Below are 20,612 nucleotides of genomic sequence, written 5' to 3'. Positions count from 1 at the left end.
GTCTGGAAACTCACGTCAGTCAGGCCTGGGGAATTTCCTGAATTATGTTATTGATGATGTCATCTCTGTTTCATCTGCTGTCTCTTTCTAGGAAATTCAGATGTTGGACCTCCTGAACTGAACCACCAGTTCTCTTTAACTTTCCTCTCCTACTTTCATCTTTATCTTTTTGCTTTATTTTCTGGGAAATCTTTCAGCATTTCCATTAAATTTTTTCAATATCTTTGAAGTTTTCTAAGAAATTTTCTCTTTTGTGGGTCCCTGATATTCATTTTTATAACATCCTGTTCCTGCTGCATAGATACAATGTTGCCTGCTATCTTTCTAAAGAAGTTAGTCATTGTGTTGTCTTCTTCTGCTTATATAGTCTCTTTTCTCCAAGTTGCTTTTTTTATTTGGTTAGTTAGTTGATTCTGACTCTATCATGTTAGAAGTTTTTCTCAGATGTCTTCAAATCCTAACCATCTGGTCATATTTAAAAGTGAAAAATTAGCAGGGAGAGTATAGCTCAGTGGTAGAGTGCATGCCTAGAATGCACAAGGTCCTGAGTTCAATCCCCAGTACCTCCATTAAAAAAATAATTAATTAATAAAAACTTAATTACCTCCCTCTAAAAAGCTAAAAAATAAAATAAAAGTGAGACATTAAAAAGCTGAATTGGTGGGGCTTATCAACCAGGAATATCATTGGAGGTAACTGGTTAGCCTGTTGAAGGGGATAAATGTATCTTTAGGTCCGTTTAAGCTGGTCAGATTCCCCAGAAGACTCTAACCATCTCTGGTATGGATGGCAAAGCCCTCTCAATCTAGGAGGCAAACTGGAGTCAAGTGGCTGGAGAGCTAAGCATGGAGGATGCATACATTTCTCTCATCTACCTATTTTTCAGAATATTTCCTAGGCCTTCAGCCATGCCTGGCTCTCCTCAGCCCAGATCCCTCAGTCTTAACCTCTTTAGAAAACAAGGCTTCAGATTTCCGCTGGGGGGTTGGGGAACAGTTGCCCAGCCAGGGGGGGTGGAGGGCAGTTTCCAAAGATCAAATTCTAACATTTCTCAAACAGCTTACTCCCAGGCTCCGTTGTTTTAGCCCCTCCTTCACCCGCCCATTCCAGAATACCTTGTGCTGCCAGTTCCTTAGGGTTTTGTTTTGTTGTAGAGTTTTGTGGGGGGGTTGTTTTGTTTTGTTTTGAATTTAACAGTATAAATCATGCTATTTCTCAGTTTTCCCTATTACTGGCTTCCAGTTACCACTTGTTTATTTGCTTTCCAGCTTCCAAGAGAATTTTGCTGTTGTCTTCTGTCTGTTCTCCCCATCTTTGTAGGCTTATATCTTTTTAAAAATCCCTGTTTTGTAGCTTTTACAGGGTTTCCAGAGGGGTCAAAGTTAGATGTAACAGTCTGCTTTAAAACTCATCTTTCAATCTGTCATTTTTCTCTGGCAACAGACTGCAGCTGCCTGCATTTCTTCCAGTTCAGAAATAACCTTTTAAAATTGACTCCTTCCATGCAGCCAAGTTTGTAAAGACAAAACATTCCCAAAACTTGGCAATGCTTTGCTTACACTGTACTCTAAGAACCAAGCCATTACCTCAAGACATCTTGATTTCGACTCTATGGTTAGGTTGTCATGCAAAGGAGGCTGCAGTGCCTTCCTGCTTGCCTCATCTCTTTCTCATTCCTGCCATTGTCTAGAACCATCACTAATCTTTCACATCTGAGAATTACTGACTCTTGTGTCATTTACAGAATGTTAGTTTCACTCTTCCAGGGAGGCTAGTTAAGCAAACTTTGGAGATATGAGGCAGTAAAGAAACACTTGTCCCTTAGGTTTAAAGCTGTCATGCAATATTCACAGATTTTCAATTTGACACATTGCCACATTATTATTATTATTATTATTATTATTATTATTATTATTGAAAACAACAGTGTTATGGGTGCTAGGAAAAGATGCTGGGGTATATATATGCCTGTTTAGAATTACAGAAACAGACAAAATCTGCTTTACTCTCCTGGTCAGCATAAACATATTTAAAGGAGGTTTAGATTTTCTCAAGATTTCTTTCTCTTAATGAACAAAACGAGAAGACAGCCTATGCGATGGGAGAAAATATTTGCAAACGATGCAGCTGACAAGGGCTTATCTTTCAGAATATACAAACCACTCATACAACTCAATAACAAAAAACCCAAACAACCCAATCCAAAAATGGGCAGAAGACCTAAACATTTTCTCTAATGAAGACATACAGATGGCCAATAGGCACATGAGAAGATGCTCAATATCACTAATTATAAGAGAAATGCAAATCAAAATTGCAATGAGGTATCACCTCACAACGGTCAGAATGGCCATCATTCAAAAGTCCATGAATGATAAATGCTAGAGAGGGTGTGGAGAAAGGGAACCCTCCTGCACTGTTGGTGGGAATGTAATTTGGTGCAGCCACTGTGAAAAACGATATGGAGATTACTTAAAAAACTTAAAATACTTACCATATGATCCAGCAATTCCACTCCTGGGCATATATCCATGGGAAACTCCAATTTGAAAAAGTACATGCAGCCCAATGCTCATAGCAGCACTATTTACAATAGCCAAGACATGAAAGCAACGTAAATGTCCATTGACAGATAATTGGATAAAGAAGTTGTCACACACACACACACACACACACACACACACACACACACACAGGAATACTACTCAGCCATAAAAAAGAATGAAATAATGTCATTTGCAGCAATGTGGGTGGACCTAGAGATTATCATACTAAGTGAAGTCAGAAAAAGACAAATATCAGATGATATCACTTATATGTGGAATCTAAAAAAATGAAACAAATGAACTTATTTACAAAATAGAAACTCAGATATAGAAAACAGACTTATGGTTACTGAAGGGGAAAGAGGGGAAAGATAAATTAAGAGTTTGGGATTTGCAGATACTAACAACTATATAAAAACTAGATAAACAACAAGGTCTTACTGTACAGCACAGGGAACTATATTCAATAGCTTGTAATAACCTATAATGAAAAAGAATATGGACAAGAATTTGTATATATAAATGTATAACTGAATCACTATGCTGTACACCAGAAACTAACACAACGTTGTAAATCAAATATACTTCAATTTTTTAAAATGTAGCAGCACAACCCTATTTGCTGAAATCCCTTCATGTGTTATCAAATTCTGCCTCCATAAATTAGTAACTGGCCTGGAGAACTTGGGCAAACTGCGTAACTCAGTTAACTGCTTCATCTGTTTTGAGGAAGGGTTGCTGTGAGTATTAGAAATACTGCCGGTGAAGTTTCTGGAGTAGCCTACAGACTCACAGTCCTGCTAGGAGTAGCTGTAGTACCGGCTTTAAAGTCCAGCGAACCTTCAGCCCAAGTCAGGAAGCAAAGGAGAGCTCACAGAGGCGGAAGCCAGGGCTTGGGTGATCCACAAACGTGATTCCCCTGAAAAATGGGCCGCATAGTGGCCTTCTTTGTCTCCTGGACAGGGAACGGAGGTCGAACTGGCTTCCCCAAGGACAACCTTCGCGCCTGTAGACAAAGACTTGATCACCCTCAGCCTTGAGAGGGAGAGGACGGCTAAGTCCAGAAGGTGGTAGCCGGTCCCAGCACTCTGGGCGGGAGAGGCGGGTGCGGAGGCAGGAAGGGGAGGAGGACAGGGAGGAGGGGACTGACCTGGCCAGCTGCTGCTCCGGCGGCGCAGGGCGGAGCCGGGGCGCGCCCGCCTGCGCGCAGGTGAGCGAGCCGGGGCGGAGCGCAGCTCAGCCGGTGCCAGGCTCGGGTGCCCGCGGCCGCCGCTCCAAACCACGGGCCACTTTCCCCGCCGAGGCCGAAGCGCCCCGGAACCATGGCCGGCCTGAACTGCGGGGTCACAGTCGCTCTACTGGGGGTCCTGCTGCTGGGCGCAGCGCGCCTGCCGCGCGGAGTGGGTGAGTGCGGTGCTGCCTGTGCGCGGGGCGCTGAGGGGCGAGGCCGCCAGCGCGGGGTGAGGAGAGTGCCGAGTGGGGCGAGGGCGGCACAGTATGGGTGCACGGACGGCGGGGGTCCCCGCGACCGCCTGGCTCCTGGGCGCGCCGCGTCGGGCGCAGTGACCGTACCTCTCCTGGATTCCGAGCGACCTCGCCCGGGGCGCAGGCCGAGGCACGTGGAGGTGTGGAGGTGTCCCCAAGCGGGGAGCCCCGCTGTCGGGGCCATAAACCCCACGCAGACTGAGCAGGAAGGGAAAAGAGCCCGCGGAAGCCGAGTCCGGCGGCCCTGCCGAGGGTGGCGCTCCGCGCGTCCGGGGGCTTTACCTGGTGGCGCCGAGCAGGGCGTGGAGAGGGAGCTTCTCTCTCCGGCGCACTCTCACCTCAGCGCCTGGGCCAGAGAGGTGCGAGAAAACAGTGGTTTGGCGCCACAGTTCTCACCAGGTCACCTTTTTCCCTGTGCGCACGCTCCTTTCTCGCTCTCCCAGAGTTTAGGAACAGGAATTGGAAAAAGTTTAGGAACAGAAATGAAAGCGCTTCTGCGCCTCAGAGGGTCTGCAGCACAGCCGCCCTTCCCCCGCCCCTCGCACCTGTGGGTAGTGGACTTGGAGGCCGGGAGGGGGTGGGCAGAGGGGGCGTTCCGGAGTTGCCTGTGAATTCCGAGGTGTTCCGGTTGGGGGCAGGGACCGCCATGTCCCAGCTGCCTGGGCCTTTGAAGAGGCGCCCTGGAAGTGTTAAAACCATAAGTAACTTGGTTTCTTCATAAAAGAACTTGGTTTGAGGCCTTTCCTGATACTTGCACAGCTTTTGTGCAAATTAAAGCTCTCCAGAAGCAAATTAGGTCTTTGGTTACTCTTTGCGGCATCTAAGAGGGCGTTTGTGTTTGGCAGGTACGTAAATTAGGGTAGATTAAATTAAGGAATCAAACTAAGCGGATGAGGTGAACTTGGGCGTTCAGGCAACTGCCGTCATGACAAATGCAAGACAGGAAAGCTTCCTGGTTCCTTTCTCCAACAGCATCACGTGGCATATTGCTACAGGCTTGTTGGGACATTGAAAAGATCGTGTGCGTGTTTACTGTATTTGCTGTAATTTAGGCCTGAGTTTTCAAGATTTCCTTTGAAGAAGAAAATCAGTCTAAGAATAATTTAGCAACTGAAAATATGTGTAAATGTGTGTATAAGAAAAATGTGTGCCCCACACTTGGGAGCTGCCTTGAAACTTTGGGAATTGTCTGAAATGTTTCCAGTTGTCTATGATAACAGTTAAGAACGCCTCCAGTAAGAGGAGGGTGTACATCAAGGCATCAAGGCGTTACTAACGACAACCATGTCGGAACCGGCTTCTGTTGCGCATCTGATTTCTCCCTGCGGCCTGGAGAGGGCTGCCATTTTGGTCTCCAGTTGCTCCAGTGGAGTCTGTTCCTTCTAGGAAGTTCTTGACTGTCAAAGCCGTATCTCATGGTTTATTGTATAAATACAAGGAAGCCTAGGAACTGTCCTGTTTCACTTTCTCAGATCCTTCCTGTGGTCTCAGGAACTGGACCTATGAGGCCACATCGCTTGTCTACTGAAGGCTGTGCCTTTGTTGTTGGTACCATCACAGAGCTCATCTGTTTTGCCCAAAGGCTTAGGGTTAGTCTAACTGGTGGGGGCCTTTGAGAAGTTGCTGGAATCTGTCCCAAAAAGATGGAGAAAGACAGAGAGCCTGGCACAATGGATTTGTTTTTATCAATCTCTGAACTCTCTTAAGACTCTGTGGAGTGAAAATGGATCTGGTGTCACTACAGAGATGAAGAGTAAAAGAAAGTTTGCACTCTTGTGGGTGTGTTTGTATGAGTTTGGTATTCCTGCCAGCTCTCCTACTTTTAAAAATGAAGGACTGGTTACATGAAAACCATACCCTTGTTAAAACCTCAGCTTAGTAGCTTTCCAAGAACTACTCAGATACCAGAGTCTGGGTCAGTGACCCCATTCTGGCCGCCATTGTTTCTTGCCAGAAATATGAGTAGACGTCAAATGATGTGTTCACTCACCCTGGGTCAGTGAGTCTGTTCATCTTTCTTCAGATTCAAGTGAGGAGCTGGTGACTGCTGTCTGGAATGTGTAACTGGCAGGACTGATGAGTCCTCCCCCCCGCCCTCCCCCACACCCACACAGATCTGTGTGACAGTCAGAGATGGCTGCTCTGCTGGTCGTAGGAATGTGCTCGGGTCCTGACCTGTCAGCCTCAGGGTTCACCTCAAATGCCACCACTTCATCTGTGAGGACTATACCCTGCCCCTCCCCCATTCTTCCAGAGGTTGTCTCAGCCTATAAATGTAGGGGAAGGAAGTTGAAAACAATACTTTAAATGTTTAAAGTAATACATGTATAATTATTGTAGAAAAACTGGCAACAATATAACCAAAGTGGGAAAAAAGTCATCTGTGAGCAAGCCACCTCGGTCATTTTGGTGTATAATCTTATTGTGTATATATGTGTATATAAAACCAAAAATGGGACCATCTCATTGTATGGCTTTAACGAGTTCCCTGATGTTGGACATTAAGGTTGCTTTCAATTTTTCCTACTAAAAATAGAATATGTCCAACAATAGGGGACTGCTTGTATCAATCTTGATAGGTGTGTTCAGTGAAAACACATTAAAAATTATGTGGCATAGATTCTGTAATGACATGAAATATTATCTTTGTTTTGCCAAGATTATAAAACAGTGTAAGCTAGATTATCCCATTTTATACATCTGAGAAGGTATTCTTATGGTTGTATTGTTCTGCACATTCTTGACTATTTTATCCAAGTAAAATTCTGGAAATAGAATTGCTGGGATGAAGAGTAGAGAAAAGGTTAGGGCTTTGGATACACATTTCCACGTTGCCCTGTGAGGAGCTTGTCCTGTTGTCCTAGGGTACATTCTGGCCCACAATGTGTAAACGCCTGTGCCCCACGCTCCCCTAGGCTGTCATCGTTGTTTCACTAGCATCTATGGAGGAAGCATTCCTCCCTCTACTATCAGCAAGCAGGGTCTGAACAGTGTTGGTGGGTATTCAAGAATTTTAGGCATACCCCAGCTAGCTGGTACTAACAGTCCAGCAGCACTTTTTTTGCTATTAAAAAAAAAAAAAAACCAGAACTGAGTCCCTTGGCTTATAACACAAGCCTCACCTTCAATTTTGCTCAGTCGTGTTGCTTTGGGTTTGGATGGAGGAGAAGAGGAGTTTGCTGGTCAGAAGGATCCATGATTGCGGTCAAGATGGGTGGGACAGCGGGGGTGACACAGGGGAGCCATAGCTAAGGCTCTCCACCTGGGTGATTAAGAAAGGTTCCTACCCTTTAATTATCATTCTAAATTATAAAAATTATTCCACAATCAAATTGTTTCAGACCACTTCCTACAACCTTGTAATTAGCCCATCACCTTCTCCCAGGCAGCTGGCAACATTCTAGAGAACCTGGCAAGGAAATCCAAGTTTCCTCCCTCACCTCTTTGTAGCCTTGGGTTTGTATTCAGTAGGTCAGTGTTTTAAAAATTACTAACTACTGCCTGTAATAGCTAACACACACTGAGCTTCTGCTCTGTGCTGGCCACTCTTCTGAGTATTTTACAAGTGAGCATCTCTCACATAATATCAGTAATTCACTCCTAAAAACCAGACTTTCTGCACAAAAACATTGATGCCGAACACCTCATTATTTCATGTGGAGGAAAGCTGTAACAGTCCACTGCACAAAACCCAAACCCTCAACAGTTTCCAAAAGTGCAGTAAAGCGCTGGAGGATACCCATATATAATTAACAACCAGTTCTATTAAATGTAAAATGCATAAGGTAACTCTTTCAGATTGCCAGACCATTTACTGTATGGGGCTCTTCACAAGCAGTTGCTTTGTGTGTAATAACTTGCTGCACCCGCTTTGTTGACTCTCCACTAGATCCTGCCATCCTGCCTATTGTATGTGCAGCATGCATTTTGTTTAACATGTTGTGTTGTGTTTGGAGATGTAAATATACATGTTTCCCAAATAGACATTGGCCAGAAATAACCATGATAGATGACACAATGTTTGAGTAATAAAAACGAAGCTGTTTCCTCTTGATAAAATGTCAATTGAGGAGGCGTTCTTGAGTAGACCTGTTAGTCATTTTGCTCTCCATCCTCAAGCACGTACTCCTGTAATGCCATGAACAGAGGGACACAGGAAGGTGAAGTAACTTCCCCAGGGTTTCCCAGCGGGTATGTAGTAATACTGAGATGGTAGACCAAAATGATCTGCAGGAAAAAGTATGACTCCTTCTGCCTCTGAATCCAGGCCTCTTCCCAGAGGCATCTATGGTTTCTTGTGCATTGTTCTTGAGCTACACTGTGCGTATACAAGCTTATAAATATATATATCTATATAAATATAGATATATCTCTCCTTTCTTTACACAATCATGAGCATAAATATAGTATATAGTTTAAGATGTGTCCCCTACGCTTCTTGATTTTTTTTCACTTAGTAATGCATCTTGGTACTCTCTATACCAGAACATATGGAGCTGTCACATGCTTTTTGACAGCTGCATAATATTCCTTGTCACAGGGACACCTTGTTATACTTAATCAAACTCTTATTAATGGATTGTTTCCAATCTTTTGTTGCTATAAACAGAACTTCACTGACTATCTTTGTGGTTGACTTTGTTAGGTATATGGACAGGTTTATCTGTAGATGAAATTCCTGGATGAGGAATTTCTGGGTCCAAGGGTTTGTACGGAAAATGTCAGAGGAAGTGAAAGGCAGTGAGTAACAGGTGAAGCAACTTGCCTGAAAGCCCAGCAAATACATGGCAGTGCCGTCTGTGAATCTGGGCAGTCTTGTTTCAGAGTACTGGCTTCTCACCACCGCAGGCTGTGATTTACTCCACTCTCTATTTCTTCCAGTTGAAATTAATCATAAACTTTAGGCAAGGGAAATATTTTTAATTTCTTTTCAAGTATTTACTTTTTGGTTACATGATCAATGTATGAGCACTGTGTATCGAGGAGGCTGAAGACGGTCATGGGCTCTGGTAGCTCCTCATGTCTGCACTGAGGACTGATTAGTTCTTACAGACTTTTTACCTTGATATGTCTAATAGTTATGGTGTAACATGTATTGAGCTGCTATAACACAAACCCAAATATATATAATGGCTCGAACATGATGGACGGTTAGTTCTTGCTTATAGAAGGTCTCAAACAGGGGATCTCCTCCAAGCAACTAAATGGGGACCCAGGCTCCTTCCACCTTCTGGCTCCACTGTCTTCAAGAAGTGTGGTTCTGTGTTCATCCATTTCAAACTGATGGAAGGGAAATAAGCAGGAGGGGTCTTAGTTGGAGGGTTTTATGATCCAGGAATGGAAGTTGCTTCACATCACTTCTGCTGCCACTCTGTTGGCTCAGACTCAGTGGCATGGCCCCACCCAACTGAAAGGGAGGCTGAAGTGTAGTGCAGGTGTGAGCCCAGGAAGAGGTCGTCATTGTCCATTGGCAAGGCAGTGGGCAGAGTGGTAGGAGCGCCAGACTTAAGAGTCAGGACACCTGGTTCTAACTTCAAGTCTTGTCAACCGTTAGCCTTGTGACTTGGGAAAATTTGCCTTGTCTCCATAGGCCTCAGTTTTCCAGTCTTTCATGTAGGGGCTTGGACCATGCAGAGGAACCCTCAGCCCTAACATCTTATGAGCTGATTTGTGGACCTTCTGGAGACCCCTGAGCTAGGGGAGACACTCAGACATGTTCATATCCAATCCCCATGAGGAGAGTGGCTGAAATTATGCATGGCACATGGCAGGCACTTAATAAATATCAGTGGAATAAACAAATGGATAATCCAGGTCGACCCTCATGCCAGGTTCTTTTAGGAGAGGGTACAAGCTTATAGAAGTTAAATGACTTCTTCAAATCACACTATGAGAAGGGTGGCAAGGGCAAGAAGTTCTAAAGCCTGGGTCTTCTGGCTTCAAATCTGATGCAAATCAGACAGAAGAGGAGTAGGAGGGAAGCAGAGTCCCACTGACTGCATGTGTGCACTGGGAAAACTGGAGAGGGGAAAAAAGAAAATGTGGGTTGACAGATGGGACCACAGCTCTCTGTGTCCCTGTGGGGGGTGGAAGACACCTCCTGGGTGGTTGGGTTCGCTGCCTTACCCCAGGGCCTGGGGTCTTCCCTGAGAGGAACATGCTCATAAGTCTGTGCTGGTCCCTTTAGACGTGTGTCCCAGAGGGAGTGGATGGAGGTGTGGGTGGGTTTTCAGGAAGGCAACCCCACTCCTGGAAACTTGCAAGGGAAGAACCATAAAATGATGGAGGACTGCTTGTGGTATGGTGAAAGAAGCAGATGTAAAGTAGCGTGCGGGTACAGTGGGACTCGAGTCTTAGGAAAAAAGACTGGAAGGAAGTAGTTACACTGGGCATACTGGCCCACGGTGTAACTCAGCAGAGCCTGCCTGGGCGAAGGACAGATTGCTGGTAGCAGTAAAGATCATGACAAGGACTCTGTATCGTCCTGAATGTTCTCCCATGTGAACCACATCGCTCCACAGTATCCCAGCTTGGTTTGGTTGGTTTGGTTTTCTCTAAACACTAGCACTGAATTTGTGATAGAATACAGTAGAAAAATCAGGTTTGTTTTACAGACATACGCTTCACAAAATTTTATAAAATTAAACGTTCTTTCTTCAATTACTGTGCTTAAAAAATGATCTACAAGTTTCACTTTTCTCCTGAGCACAGCCCAAGCCAACGGCACCACTTGAGAGCCTTGGCTGATCTGTCTTTGCCAGGGAGGGGTGGTCATCTTGGACCGGCTGTCCATTCTGCCAGATGGACGTGTAGCTCAGAAATATGACTAGGAGCCCATTAACCACTGCACCTCAGAGTATGAACATCTTTAAATAATATATTTGGAAATGTTTTGGAAAAAACGTAAATTAAAACTGTTCCATGAGTACAGATGGTATAACTTTAAGTTTTAAATGAAATGCAAATATTCCTTACCCTCAATGCAGAAGATCAAAGCATTCTAGGTGAAATGTGCCATTTCTACAAAAATGTACCAGTGCCAACCTGCTGCCTTTGGCTGGGACAATAAAAGACAGTCTTCAGGAATGAGTTAATCAGCTTTCTGAGTCCAAAATTTACACGGAGTTCAAGTCAGGCTGTTGTTTTGGTTTTGGAATCTGCCCACTTGGCCATGTTCAATGTCACGCAATGCTTGGAGGTTGGAGCCATGAGGAGGCTTCTCAACGCTTGACAGTGTGTGGTCCAGCTGGGAGCTGGGCTGGGAAGGTGGATGTCCAGGAACATGCCGGGTTCCTCCAAACAGATGCCTTATCTTCCATCATTGATCTGGTGGCAGGAACATCAGGCTACTTCAAACGAGGATGTTTGGCTAAAACATTGTTTAATCTAAGAACAACTCACAAACATTTGGTGAGAGGTCCCAGGACATCATGGAGGATGCAGAGGTGGTGAGGTGAAGCCCCTGAGTTTGAAGGGCCCAGGGCATCTCCTGGACCCAGACAGACACTTGACTCTGGTGCAGAGCAGCAGACTGGCCATGGGGAGAGGCCAAGAGCCAGCAGCACAGAGGGCAAAGTTTTCATATGCTGCTGCTCCTGCTGGAAGTCTACACTATGCTGGAGGCCCTAGGACACTGTCTCAGTCCAGGGAGGACTCAGCCTGTGACGATGGGCCGTCCTCACCGCCCACAGCACTGCTGACAAAGCTCACTGAAGTGGGCCTTAGAGCATCTTCAAGGCATAGACCTAGCGTCTTGGTCATTGTTGCCTTCTGGTTCTTGCTCACTGCTGCATTTCTCATTTCCTCAGACCAAACATCCTGAAGGCCCCAGATTCCTGACTGGAAACTGGTGGGAGGCACTGGAGAAATGGAAATGGAAGGACTTGAGCCAGAGATCTCAGTAGGCTAGTAGTTACCTTCTAGCTTTTTGGAACCAACGTCATTCAGACAAGCCTTGGGGTTGGGCAAAGCTTCGTTCAAATCCTAACTCCACCACTTATTAAGTAGGTGGCTTGGGCAAGTTACTCGGCCTCCCTGAGAGTCAGTGTCCTTCATTCCAAAATGAGGACAGCAGCATCTTGTGGCTGACTGGCATCCCCACGAAATAATGTCTGCAAATCACTCAGCACAGTGGCCAGCCTAGAACAGATTCCTCAGTTAAGATTTGTTATTAGTTTGCAGTGGGCCCAAGAAGAACACTGAGATTTTCAACAGCAGACAGTCTGGACCAAACTGCCAGGCTGTTGCCTGTGTAACCAGGCCGCTCTTGGGAGACAGTTAGGTTGTTTCAGGCTCTGCTCCTACTCCCTCTGCCTCAGTCCCTATCCTGGTGCCGTCAGCTGTCGGCCCCTTGGGAGGACATCGGGAAAGCTCCTAGAAGTGAAGCTCCTGGATTAAAAACTGCAAGAAAGTGTTTTCCATGACACTAGAATGTGTTTTTAAAAACTATTTGTAAGTGAGTACCTGCGCGCGTATACGCACACGCTTACATACGCATTTCCTTTTAGCCGAGGAACCGACCAGACCGGTTTTATATAGTTTACCCGTCATGCCCAGTTACAGGTGAGGAGCGAACAAGTGTGCCCGGTGGGTTTCTGAGGATTACATCTGTGTTTGTGCGCAGGTGTCAGAAACTGGTACACTGGCTGGAGTGTGCCAGGCCATGAAATCAGAGCTGGATCTTCCGTGGAGTCTGCCCCGGGCCCCTGCCTTTATCCCTGCTGAGAGATGGAGGAGGATTGCCCAACTGGCCTGGAAGTTGCTGGCAATCTTATCAGGCACTTCAGCCTCAGGCTGTCAAGAGTAAGTTCTCAACTTGTCACAACATAGAAGACATTTTTCAAATTGTAAACAGTGCTTGGGTTGTCTCACAGAAGCCTGCCCCAAACAATACAGCTGAACCTTTGAAATAACATCTTCCAGCCTCCCTGCTCTCTGCCTCTGTGGGAATACAGTTCAAGTTCTAGCCAGGAACCTGGGACACCAGGGAAGGTGTGTCCTGCTGCCACCTGGAAACTCCAGAGAAGCATCTTCCGCTCCTTCCCCTGGTTGCTGGAGACTGAAAACAACCCCAATGTCCATCATCCGAAGCCTGGTTAAATAAATGTTGGTCCATTCAAACAGTGGAATGCTACACAGGAGTTTAAAAGAATGAGGTAGCTCCATGTACAGACATGGAGGGACCCCCGAGACATATTCTGGAGAGGAAAACAAGATTCAGAACCATGAGGATGGCCTGCTACCCTTTGGGAAAATGAAATGAAATAAAATGAAATCAGAGTGCCCCACAGTTATATACTCATATTCATCAATTACCTGTCGGAGGACACGTAAACTTATCAGTGGTTGCCTCTGGCAACAGCACCAGATTCTAGGTAAAATAAAGAAATTTTATGGGTAAACTCTCTTTCTTTTTTTAAATTTGTGCTCCATATATTATTTATCTAAAAGTAAAATGTATTTTTCAGCTTTATTGGGATATAATATATATTAAAATCCACCACCCTTCATGGCATGTCGGGTTCATGACGCAACGTTTCGATCACCCTGGGAAATTCCTCCAGACCCCTTTGCTGACAGTCCCTGCCCCTTGTCCCCTGGCAACCATTGATTTGCCTTCTATCACTACAGTTTTGCCTTAAAAATAGTTTTAAATTTAAAAAAAAAAAGTTTAAGCTGGGTATGGGTATAGTAATGATTCTGTCTTCCAAAAGGTCTTCCAACTGTAGTTGCTTCCTGCAAGAATGTGGTCGTGTGGAAGGGATAGAGTAGGAGTATTAAGCCACTAGGAATCAGGGAACTAATGACCACAACTGCCTTTTCTTGATGAGCAATTTGCTACATTTCTCACCCACCCTACCCCCAACCCCGTCCACTTTTAGTGCCTAGCACTGAACAGGCCTAGAGAATTTGATTTTTGCCTAGAATATCTTGAAAAGATCTAGCAAAGTCCTAGGTCATTTGGTGACAAATTCCATTCATTCTGCAAATCTTGGAGGCCCCTTGTGCTGGGTGCTTGACATACAGAGGTAGGAAGCCCTAGTCCCTTGCTCTCTGGGGGCTCACCACCCAGGAGAGATTCAAACAGGTAAACCAGGAGCTACAAACAGGTGGCCTGGGGGCCTTGGCCCAGATCTGTTTGATGTGTTTTGGAAAAAAGCTGACTTGCAACGTATTTAGTAGAGCCCATTACCTTGTGATTCAACGAAGACCCTCCTCACTGTGTTGGCTTTTCTCATTTATATTACCTGCCTGGGCTCTGAAAGCATTTGAGTTTGAGACACTGTCCAATGTGTTATGTACAGCAAAATGAATGTATAAGAACCACAATAAAGATTGGGGATGGAGAACACCTTCCACAGGCAGGAAAGGAGAAGGAGGAGGACAGGTGTTCTGGTGTCTGAGGTCTGAGGACCATCAGAAATAAGACACGCCCTGGAGCAGAAGTGTGGCTCTCTCGTTCTTTTAAAACCGTTCTCCCACCATCTCTGAAAAGACAACTTGCTAAGTGATCCTCTATCTGGAAGAATGTAATGAAGAGTCATCCTTCAATGTGTGATTTATAAATGGAGACCAGCTGGAAGAGCAAAGCAGAATGTAGTTGACTGACGAGTAAATGCCTCACTACTCTGAGATTTTCTAGCTGAGTTTTCTTCCCATCCTCTTCTTCCTCCTTTGGAAACAGCACTTAGCAGTAGGACCAACTCCTGCTGTGAGGAAGGAATACGGTTCGTGAAATGGAAAGTGCTGCTGCCTCTTTCTTCCACCTGTAAATTACATTACACAATGTAATTTGGAGCCAGGCTCCTGAAAACCCCCATCTCAGCCTTCTGGGCCCCTCAAATAGTTTTTCACCTCCCTGAATTTTTGACGTAATTATATTAAGATCATTCGCTAGTCCCAACACTGGCACGGTCCAGGTGCCAATAGTGGCCACCCCAGGTGATGTAACACCTCCCATAATGACCATCGTTGTTGATATAACTCCATCCATGATGGCTAAGCACCCATAATGTCCATTCTTGTTGACTTAATGCCTCCCATGTTAATACTTTTCGTAACAGCCATCCTCATGGACATAATACCTTCCATAATGACCATCCTTCTTGACACAGTACCTTTCTTAATGGTCCTCCTATTGACGTGACACCTTCCATAACACTTGATCTTGTTGACGTAACACCTTCCATAATAACCATCCTCTGATGTAACATAGTCCACAACTGCCCTCCTCACTGACATAACACCTCCTGGGGCTGTCCTGGCCTCTCTGGGTGAGGAAAGCATGTATCTGTCAGGCCCCAAAGATTTCCTGGAGTGTGCAGCCTGGCTTTGCTGGCCTTTTTTCCCCTGGCCCACCTGGTTTGCCAGAGGAATCATTTTACTGACCTGGCTCATGGTCGTTGGAGAGAGCTTCATTCAAAGACTTACTCTCCATGCCAGGCCATGTGGATTGCTTGCCCCCCAACCCCTACCCCTGCCTTGAACATTGCTGGAAACAGTGGTAACTAGGTTTATCGTGGTGATCATTTCATGACGTATGTAAATCAAACCATTACGTTGTACACCTTAAATTTACACAGTACTTTATGTCAGTTATATTTCAAACAAACTGAAAAAGAAATTTTAAATAAAAAACAATAAAGAGATTGCTGGAGATAACAACAATAAGTACTAACCCCTAGTCCCTAAAACAAGAGGTTCAAGCGGAAGGCTGTTTTCCCTGTTGGCTGCTGCCCTGGCCCCTGGGATGGTGATACACTCACACTCCACAGTCATGTCCGCGTAAGTGATCAAGAAGCTGGGCCTCTGTAGTTAAGAAATAGGTAGTTGGAAGGCCTCCCCGCCAAGACCAGCTTCACCCCCGTCTCAGCTGCCACTTGGTGGAGGCTGGCATCTCTGGCTACAGTGGGCAAGTACTGCTGTCTGTCCATCCAGTGGCTCCAAGGACAGAGCGGGAGTGAGTCAGTGTGGTCATCCTCCAGACAGTGCTAGAGCAGAGGGTGGACTGCTGCCAGAGGAGGGAGAGTAAAGGCAGTGCAGAGGTCGTGAGGATGTCAGAGGTGAGAGGGTGAGCAGACGTCATCTCTGGTTGCTCAGTGCGTGCTCATGAGGCAGAGTTGGGGTCAGAGCTCCGAGGGGCAAGGTTTCGAGATCCTACTAGGTAGGGAGTTTGTTGTTTTGGATGACTAGCCTCCTTCCTCCCTACGGAACGTTTCCTGTGGTCACAGGAGCCTGTGTACCAGGGCAGAGGGCAGGGCAGCTATTCAGAGTGGGTGTTCGGAAGAGAAAACACCGCTCTTGTCTCCGTGTCGGTGCTGTTGAGGATACAAACCGCAACAAGCCTCTTTGCCCACTGCCCCGCTCTCACTGGGGTTGGGGCCAGCACTTGAGCCCAGGCTGCCCAGCAGCCTGTGACTTGGTGGATGTTTTGGAGTAGCTGGTTTTGGTGTAGGCAGTCCTGGTTTTGAATCTCAGCTGGGCATCTTCCCAGCTGTGAATGGGAACAGTTCACCTAAAGGAAATATATAGGAAGTCCCTGGCACGTGGCAGATGCTGAACAAATGGGGGCTGGTTAGTAATGACCATGGCTCCTGGATGCCACCTGCCACCAGCCTTCAGCTTTGGCGAGCCCTGCACAGCCAACACTTCCGGACCCCTGGGGTTTTAAGGCCAGGCTTCCCACCAGGTTACACCTTGATTTCTGGTTTTCATCTGAGGACCCACCTGTTCTTGCTCTGCCCAAGATCTAGGCGACATGACCAGACAGCATCACCTTCTCTCTGACCCACTCTTCCACCTCCCTCCCTGTCCCCTTCCAGCATCTAAAGTTTTACAGTAAATACAGTATTTCGAGACATCCTCATTGATGTACATTCCCTTAAAGGCTATCCACTTGACACAACACCTTCTATAATGGTAACTCAGCTCAAAAGGGAAGGCCCAGTGTCCTAGACAATACTTTGTATTTGTCCAAACCCCTTTCCTTGAGCAGCTCAGCAGGTCCTACCTGGTACCCCATCTGGTTTCAAGTTCTGAATTAGTTTTCTACAGCTGCATAACAAACTATCACAAACTGAGTGGCTTAAAACAGTACCCTTGAATTAGCTCACAGTTCTGTGGGCCAGAAGTCCAGATATGGTATGGATGGAGTCTCTGCTCAGTCTCACAAGGCTAACATCAAGATACTGGCCAGGCTGTGCTTATCTCGAGCTTGGGGTTCTCTTCCAAGCTCACATGGTTGTAGCAGAATGCAGTTCCTCATGGTTATAAGTCCCAGGTCCCCCTTTCCTCGCTGGCTGACAGCCAAGGCTGCTCTCAGCAGTTGGAGGCCACTCACATTCCCTTGCCATGTGGCCCTTCCCATCTTCAAAACCAGCTACAGAGAGTCTCCATCATGTCAAATCCTTTTACTACTTCAAATCTCTTTCTCCAGAAAAAGCCCAGTCTCTTTTAAGGGTTCAACTGATTAGGTCAGACCCACCAGGATAAAGCCCACTGGGCCGTTATAACATAAGCTCATCATATGAGTGACACAGTGTTCAGAGTCCCTTCCACACACAGAGGGAAAAGAAAAAACAAGGGTGTGAGCCACTGGGGTCATCTTAGGAATCTGCCTACTACAGGGTTCAGAGGCTCAGGGCCTTTGTCCCATCTGTGGGGATGGTAATGATGTGGCCATCACTAGTTGAGAGCCTGCCCCTTGCCCAGCCCCACTCTCTGCACTTTACACAGATGGCTTCATTCCAATGCTTGTAGAAGCCCTACATAGTTCATGTTTTCAGCCAAATACTGCAGACGAGAAACCTGCAGTGTAGAGAGGTCAGGTGCTCATCTAAAGTGGCCTAGCCAAGTGTGGGCCCAGAGAATGAGTGAGGTGCCTGGGCTCGGGGCAGGGAGTGTTTCTCATACAGGGTGATGTTGGAGGGCAGTGCTGGGGTGGCCCCCAGATCGGGTCTCTGTTTTAATGGAATCTGCTCTCCTGCTCCCCATCCCTGCTCCCTCATGAGTGGATTTTCAAAGCTGCAGGCTGACCTAAATCAAAGGTGGATGTTTTACTATAATTCAAAAAGATAATGCACCCCAGTGCTCATAGCAGCACTATTTACAATAGCCGAGACATGGAAGCAGCCAACAGGTGATTGGATAAAGAAGATGTGGTATATATAAACCATGGACTATTACTCAGCCATAAAAAAGAATGAAATAATGCCATTTGCAGCAACATGGATCGACCTAGAGATTATCATACTAAGTGAAGTAAGTCAGACAGAGAAAGACAAATGTCATATGATATCACTTATATGTGAATCTAAAATATGATACAAATGAACTTATGTACAAAACAGAAACAGACTCAGACATAGAAAACAAACTTATGGTTACCAAAGGGGAAAGGGAGGGGGGAGAGATAAATTAGGAGTTTGAAATTTGCAGATACAAACTACTATCTATAAACTAGATAAACAACAAGGTTGTACTATATAGCACAGAGAACTATATTCAATATTCTGTAATAAACCATAGTGGAAAAGAATATGAAAAAGAATGTGTGTGGGTGTACATATATGACTGAATCACTTTGCTATACACTGGAAACTAACACCACATTGTAAATCAACTAAACTTCAAAAAAAAGAATTTTTAAGTGGATGTTTTAATAATGAAGCATTTCTCTGCCCTCCCCCGACGCCCCATTCTTACATTATCCTGTAAGAGTTAGTGAAGAATAAGGTAGAAAGCGGCTGATACAATCTGCTGGAAAATCCTATTTTAAACTAAACTCATTTTTCATTTAACCAGCTCGTGGCTTACATTCAGATAAGTAGGAAAGTGTTCTTTCATATTGCTCCTAATCACCAAGAAATGCAGCCCCGTCAGAACATGTTTCAAGGCAGCTGTGCTCACCTGCCCCCAGCTGAAATCCGTTGTTCAGTCGGTAGCAGAGACAAAGTAAAGATCTCTGAGTCCAGTGCCCAGTGACTGAGCAGTGTTCTGACCAGGTTCTCACTTTTCAGAGAAATGTTCCTGGTTATCTTTCATAGTCTTTTGCCATCTTTGGAGTTTTCTAGTAATTGAACATCATTTTTTGCTTAAAGAAGAATTTCTTCCCCTTCTTGCAGAGCGATTATCACGGATATGTACAAATTTGAGTCTGTAGTTTTGCTCACTTTTTGGTGGTTATTCAAATCAGTGATCAGCAACTGATTCTCAGGTTTAAAAGTGAAGCACACGTATATTATGCAAAATGAAATAAGCAAGACACAAAAGGACAAATCCTATAAGATCCCTCATGTGCGATGTTCCTAGAGTAGCCAAATTCATAGAGGCAGAAAGTAGAGTGGTGGTTGCTGGGGGGCTAGGGGTGTGGGGATTTAGGGTTTAATGGGTGGAATTTCAGTTGGAGAAGATAAAAACGTTCTGGAGACGGACAGTGGTGATAGTTGCACAATATGAATGTACCTCGTGCACTGTACACTTAAAAATGGTTTCCATGGTAAAGTGTGTGTTTTGTGTATTTTACCACAATTAAAAAGTGGGGGGGGCATGTCTGCAGGGCTTATTTGTGAGCATAGAAAGATGTTTCCCTTTTCTTTGTTATTTATTTTTCCACAACAATAAGAAAACAGTGAAGTACCCTTTATGATTCCAAGGCTTGCTTTGTAAATTGTGTATCTGATTCTAACCCTGTATTTAGAGGAAGACTTGACACATGCTAGGGTCCCTCCTTTCACAAATTCTGGGGAGATAAGCCTCCTGCCCCCTCAAGTTAACTCCCTGCGCTCAGCGCTCAGATCACGGGTAAGGATCATTTCATCGGAAGCCAAAAGGCTTCTCTCCTTCATCTTCACAGTTGGAAACCCGGCAGTTTTTTGCAGCAAGAACCGTGTAGCTTGAGGGCAGAATTGCTAAATTGTGTGTGGATGAGACCCCATACCCAGCACCATACAGACACATAGAGGGACACAGTGAGGGTTGAGCATCTCATCAAAGCTTCAAATAGTTAGCAACAGTTTTTCTGAGTTTTAAAAAATTGTTTTATGGAGGTGTACAATAAAATACACAAATCGTAAGGGTACAGTTTGATGAAATTTACATGTGTATGTACATATACGCATGTGCTATATACGTGGTGGAGGGTCATTCCAGTAACCGGGAAGTTTTCCTTTTACCCCTTCCTAGTTAGTGTCTCTCCCCTAGACCTTCACTTACATCAGCAAAAATTGATTTTGTCTTCTTTGACTTTGATTTAAATGGAATCACACAACATGTAGCCATCTCCCGCTAACTTTTTATCAGAAGAACTTGAACAACTAATCTCTGATGGCAAGATAGGACCGTTGGCAAAGGACTCTAGGGCTGGAACAGTAAAGAAATGGGAATTTCAGTAACTTCTGAACTTCTGGTAGGCAGGGGAAGGGATGGCCCCTTATTCTGTGTGTGTCCCTGAGCACAGATACACATGGGTTCTTTTAAATCTGCTTTGATTCTTCCCCATCCGTCCTCAGTGACTTTCATGGTCGTGTGCTTCATACTTCAAGGTCTGACAAAATGAATCTTTTTAACATCTCTGTGACATTT

At 45.2% G+C, this 20,612-nt stretch overlaps 1 protein-coding gene and 1 non-coding gene across 3 annotated transcripts in view; both read left to right on the top strand.

Moving 5' to 3' along the window:
• The first annotated feature begins 496 nt into the window (after positions 1-496).
• Positions 497-569, top strand: TRNAS-AGA (transfer RNA serine (anticodon AGA)). Its single transcript has one exon. It is a non-coding gene; the product is annotated as a tRNA-Ser (tRNA).
• A 3,147-nt stretch (positions 570-3,716) lies between these two features.
• The window catches only part of CDCP1 (CUB domain containing protein 1), a 56,618-nt gene continuing 39,722 nt past the window's right edge, over positions 3,717-20,612 (top strand). For both annotated transcript variants that reach the window (XM_072941106.1, XM_072941108.1), the window contains exon 1: positions 3,717-3,950. In XM_072941106.1, the coding sequence (XP_072797207.1) occupies positions 3,869-3,950 (82 nt within the window). In that variant the 5' untranslated portion in view covers positions 3,717-3,868. The remainder of the gene's footprint in view (positions 3,951-20,612) is intronic.

This window comes from Vicugna pacos, chromosome 17 (genome assembly GCF_048564905.1).
Source record: "Vicugna pacos chromosome 17, VicPac4, whole genome shotgun sequence".
Lineage (NCBI taxonomy): Eukaryota > Metazoa > Chordata > Mammalia > Artiodactyla > Camelidae > Vicugna > Vicugna pacos.
The sequence above is the reverse complement of the archived record's forward strand: the minus strand, read 5'-3'. Positions and strand labels throughout refer to the sequence as shown.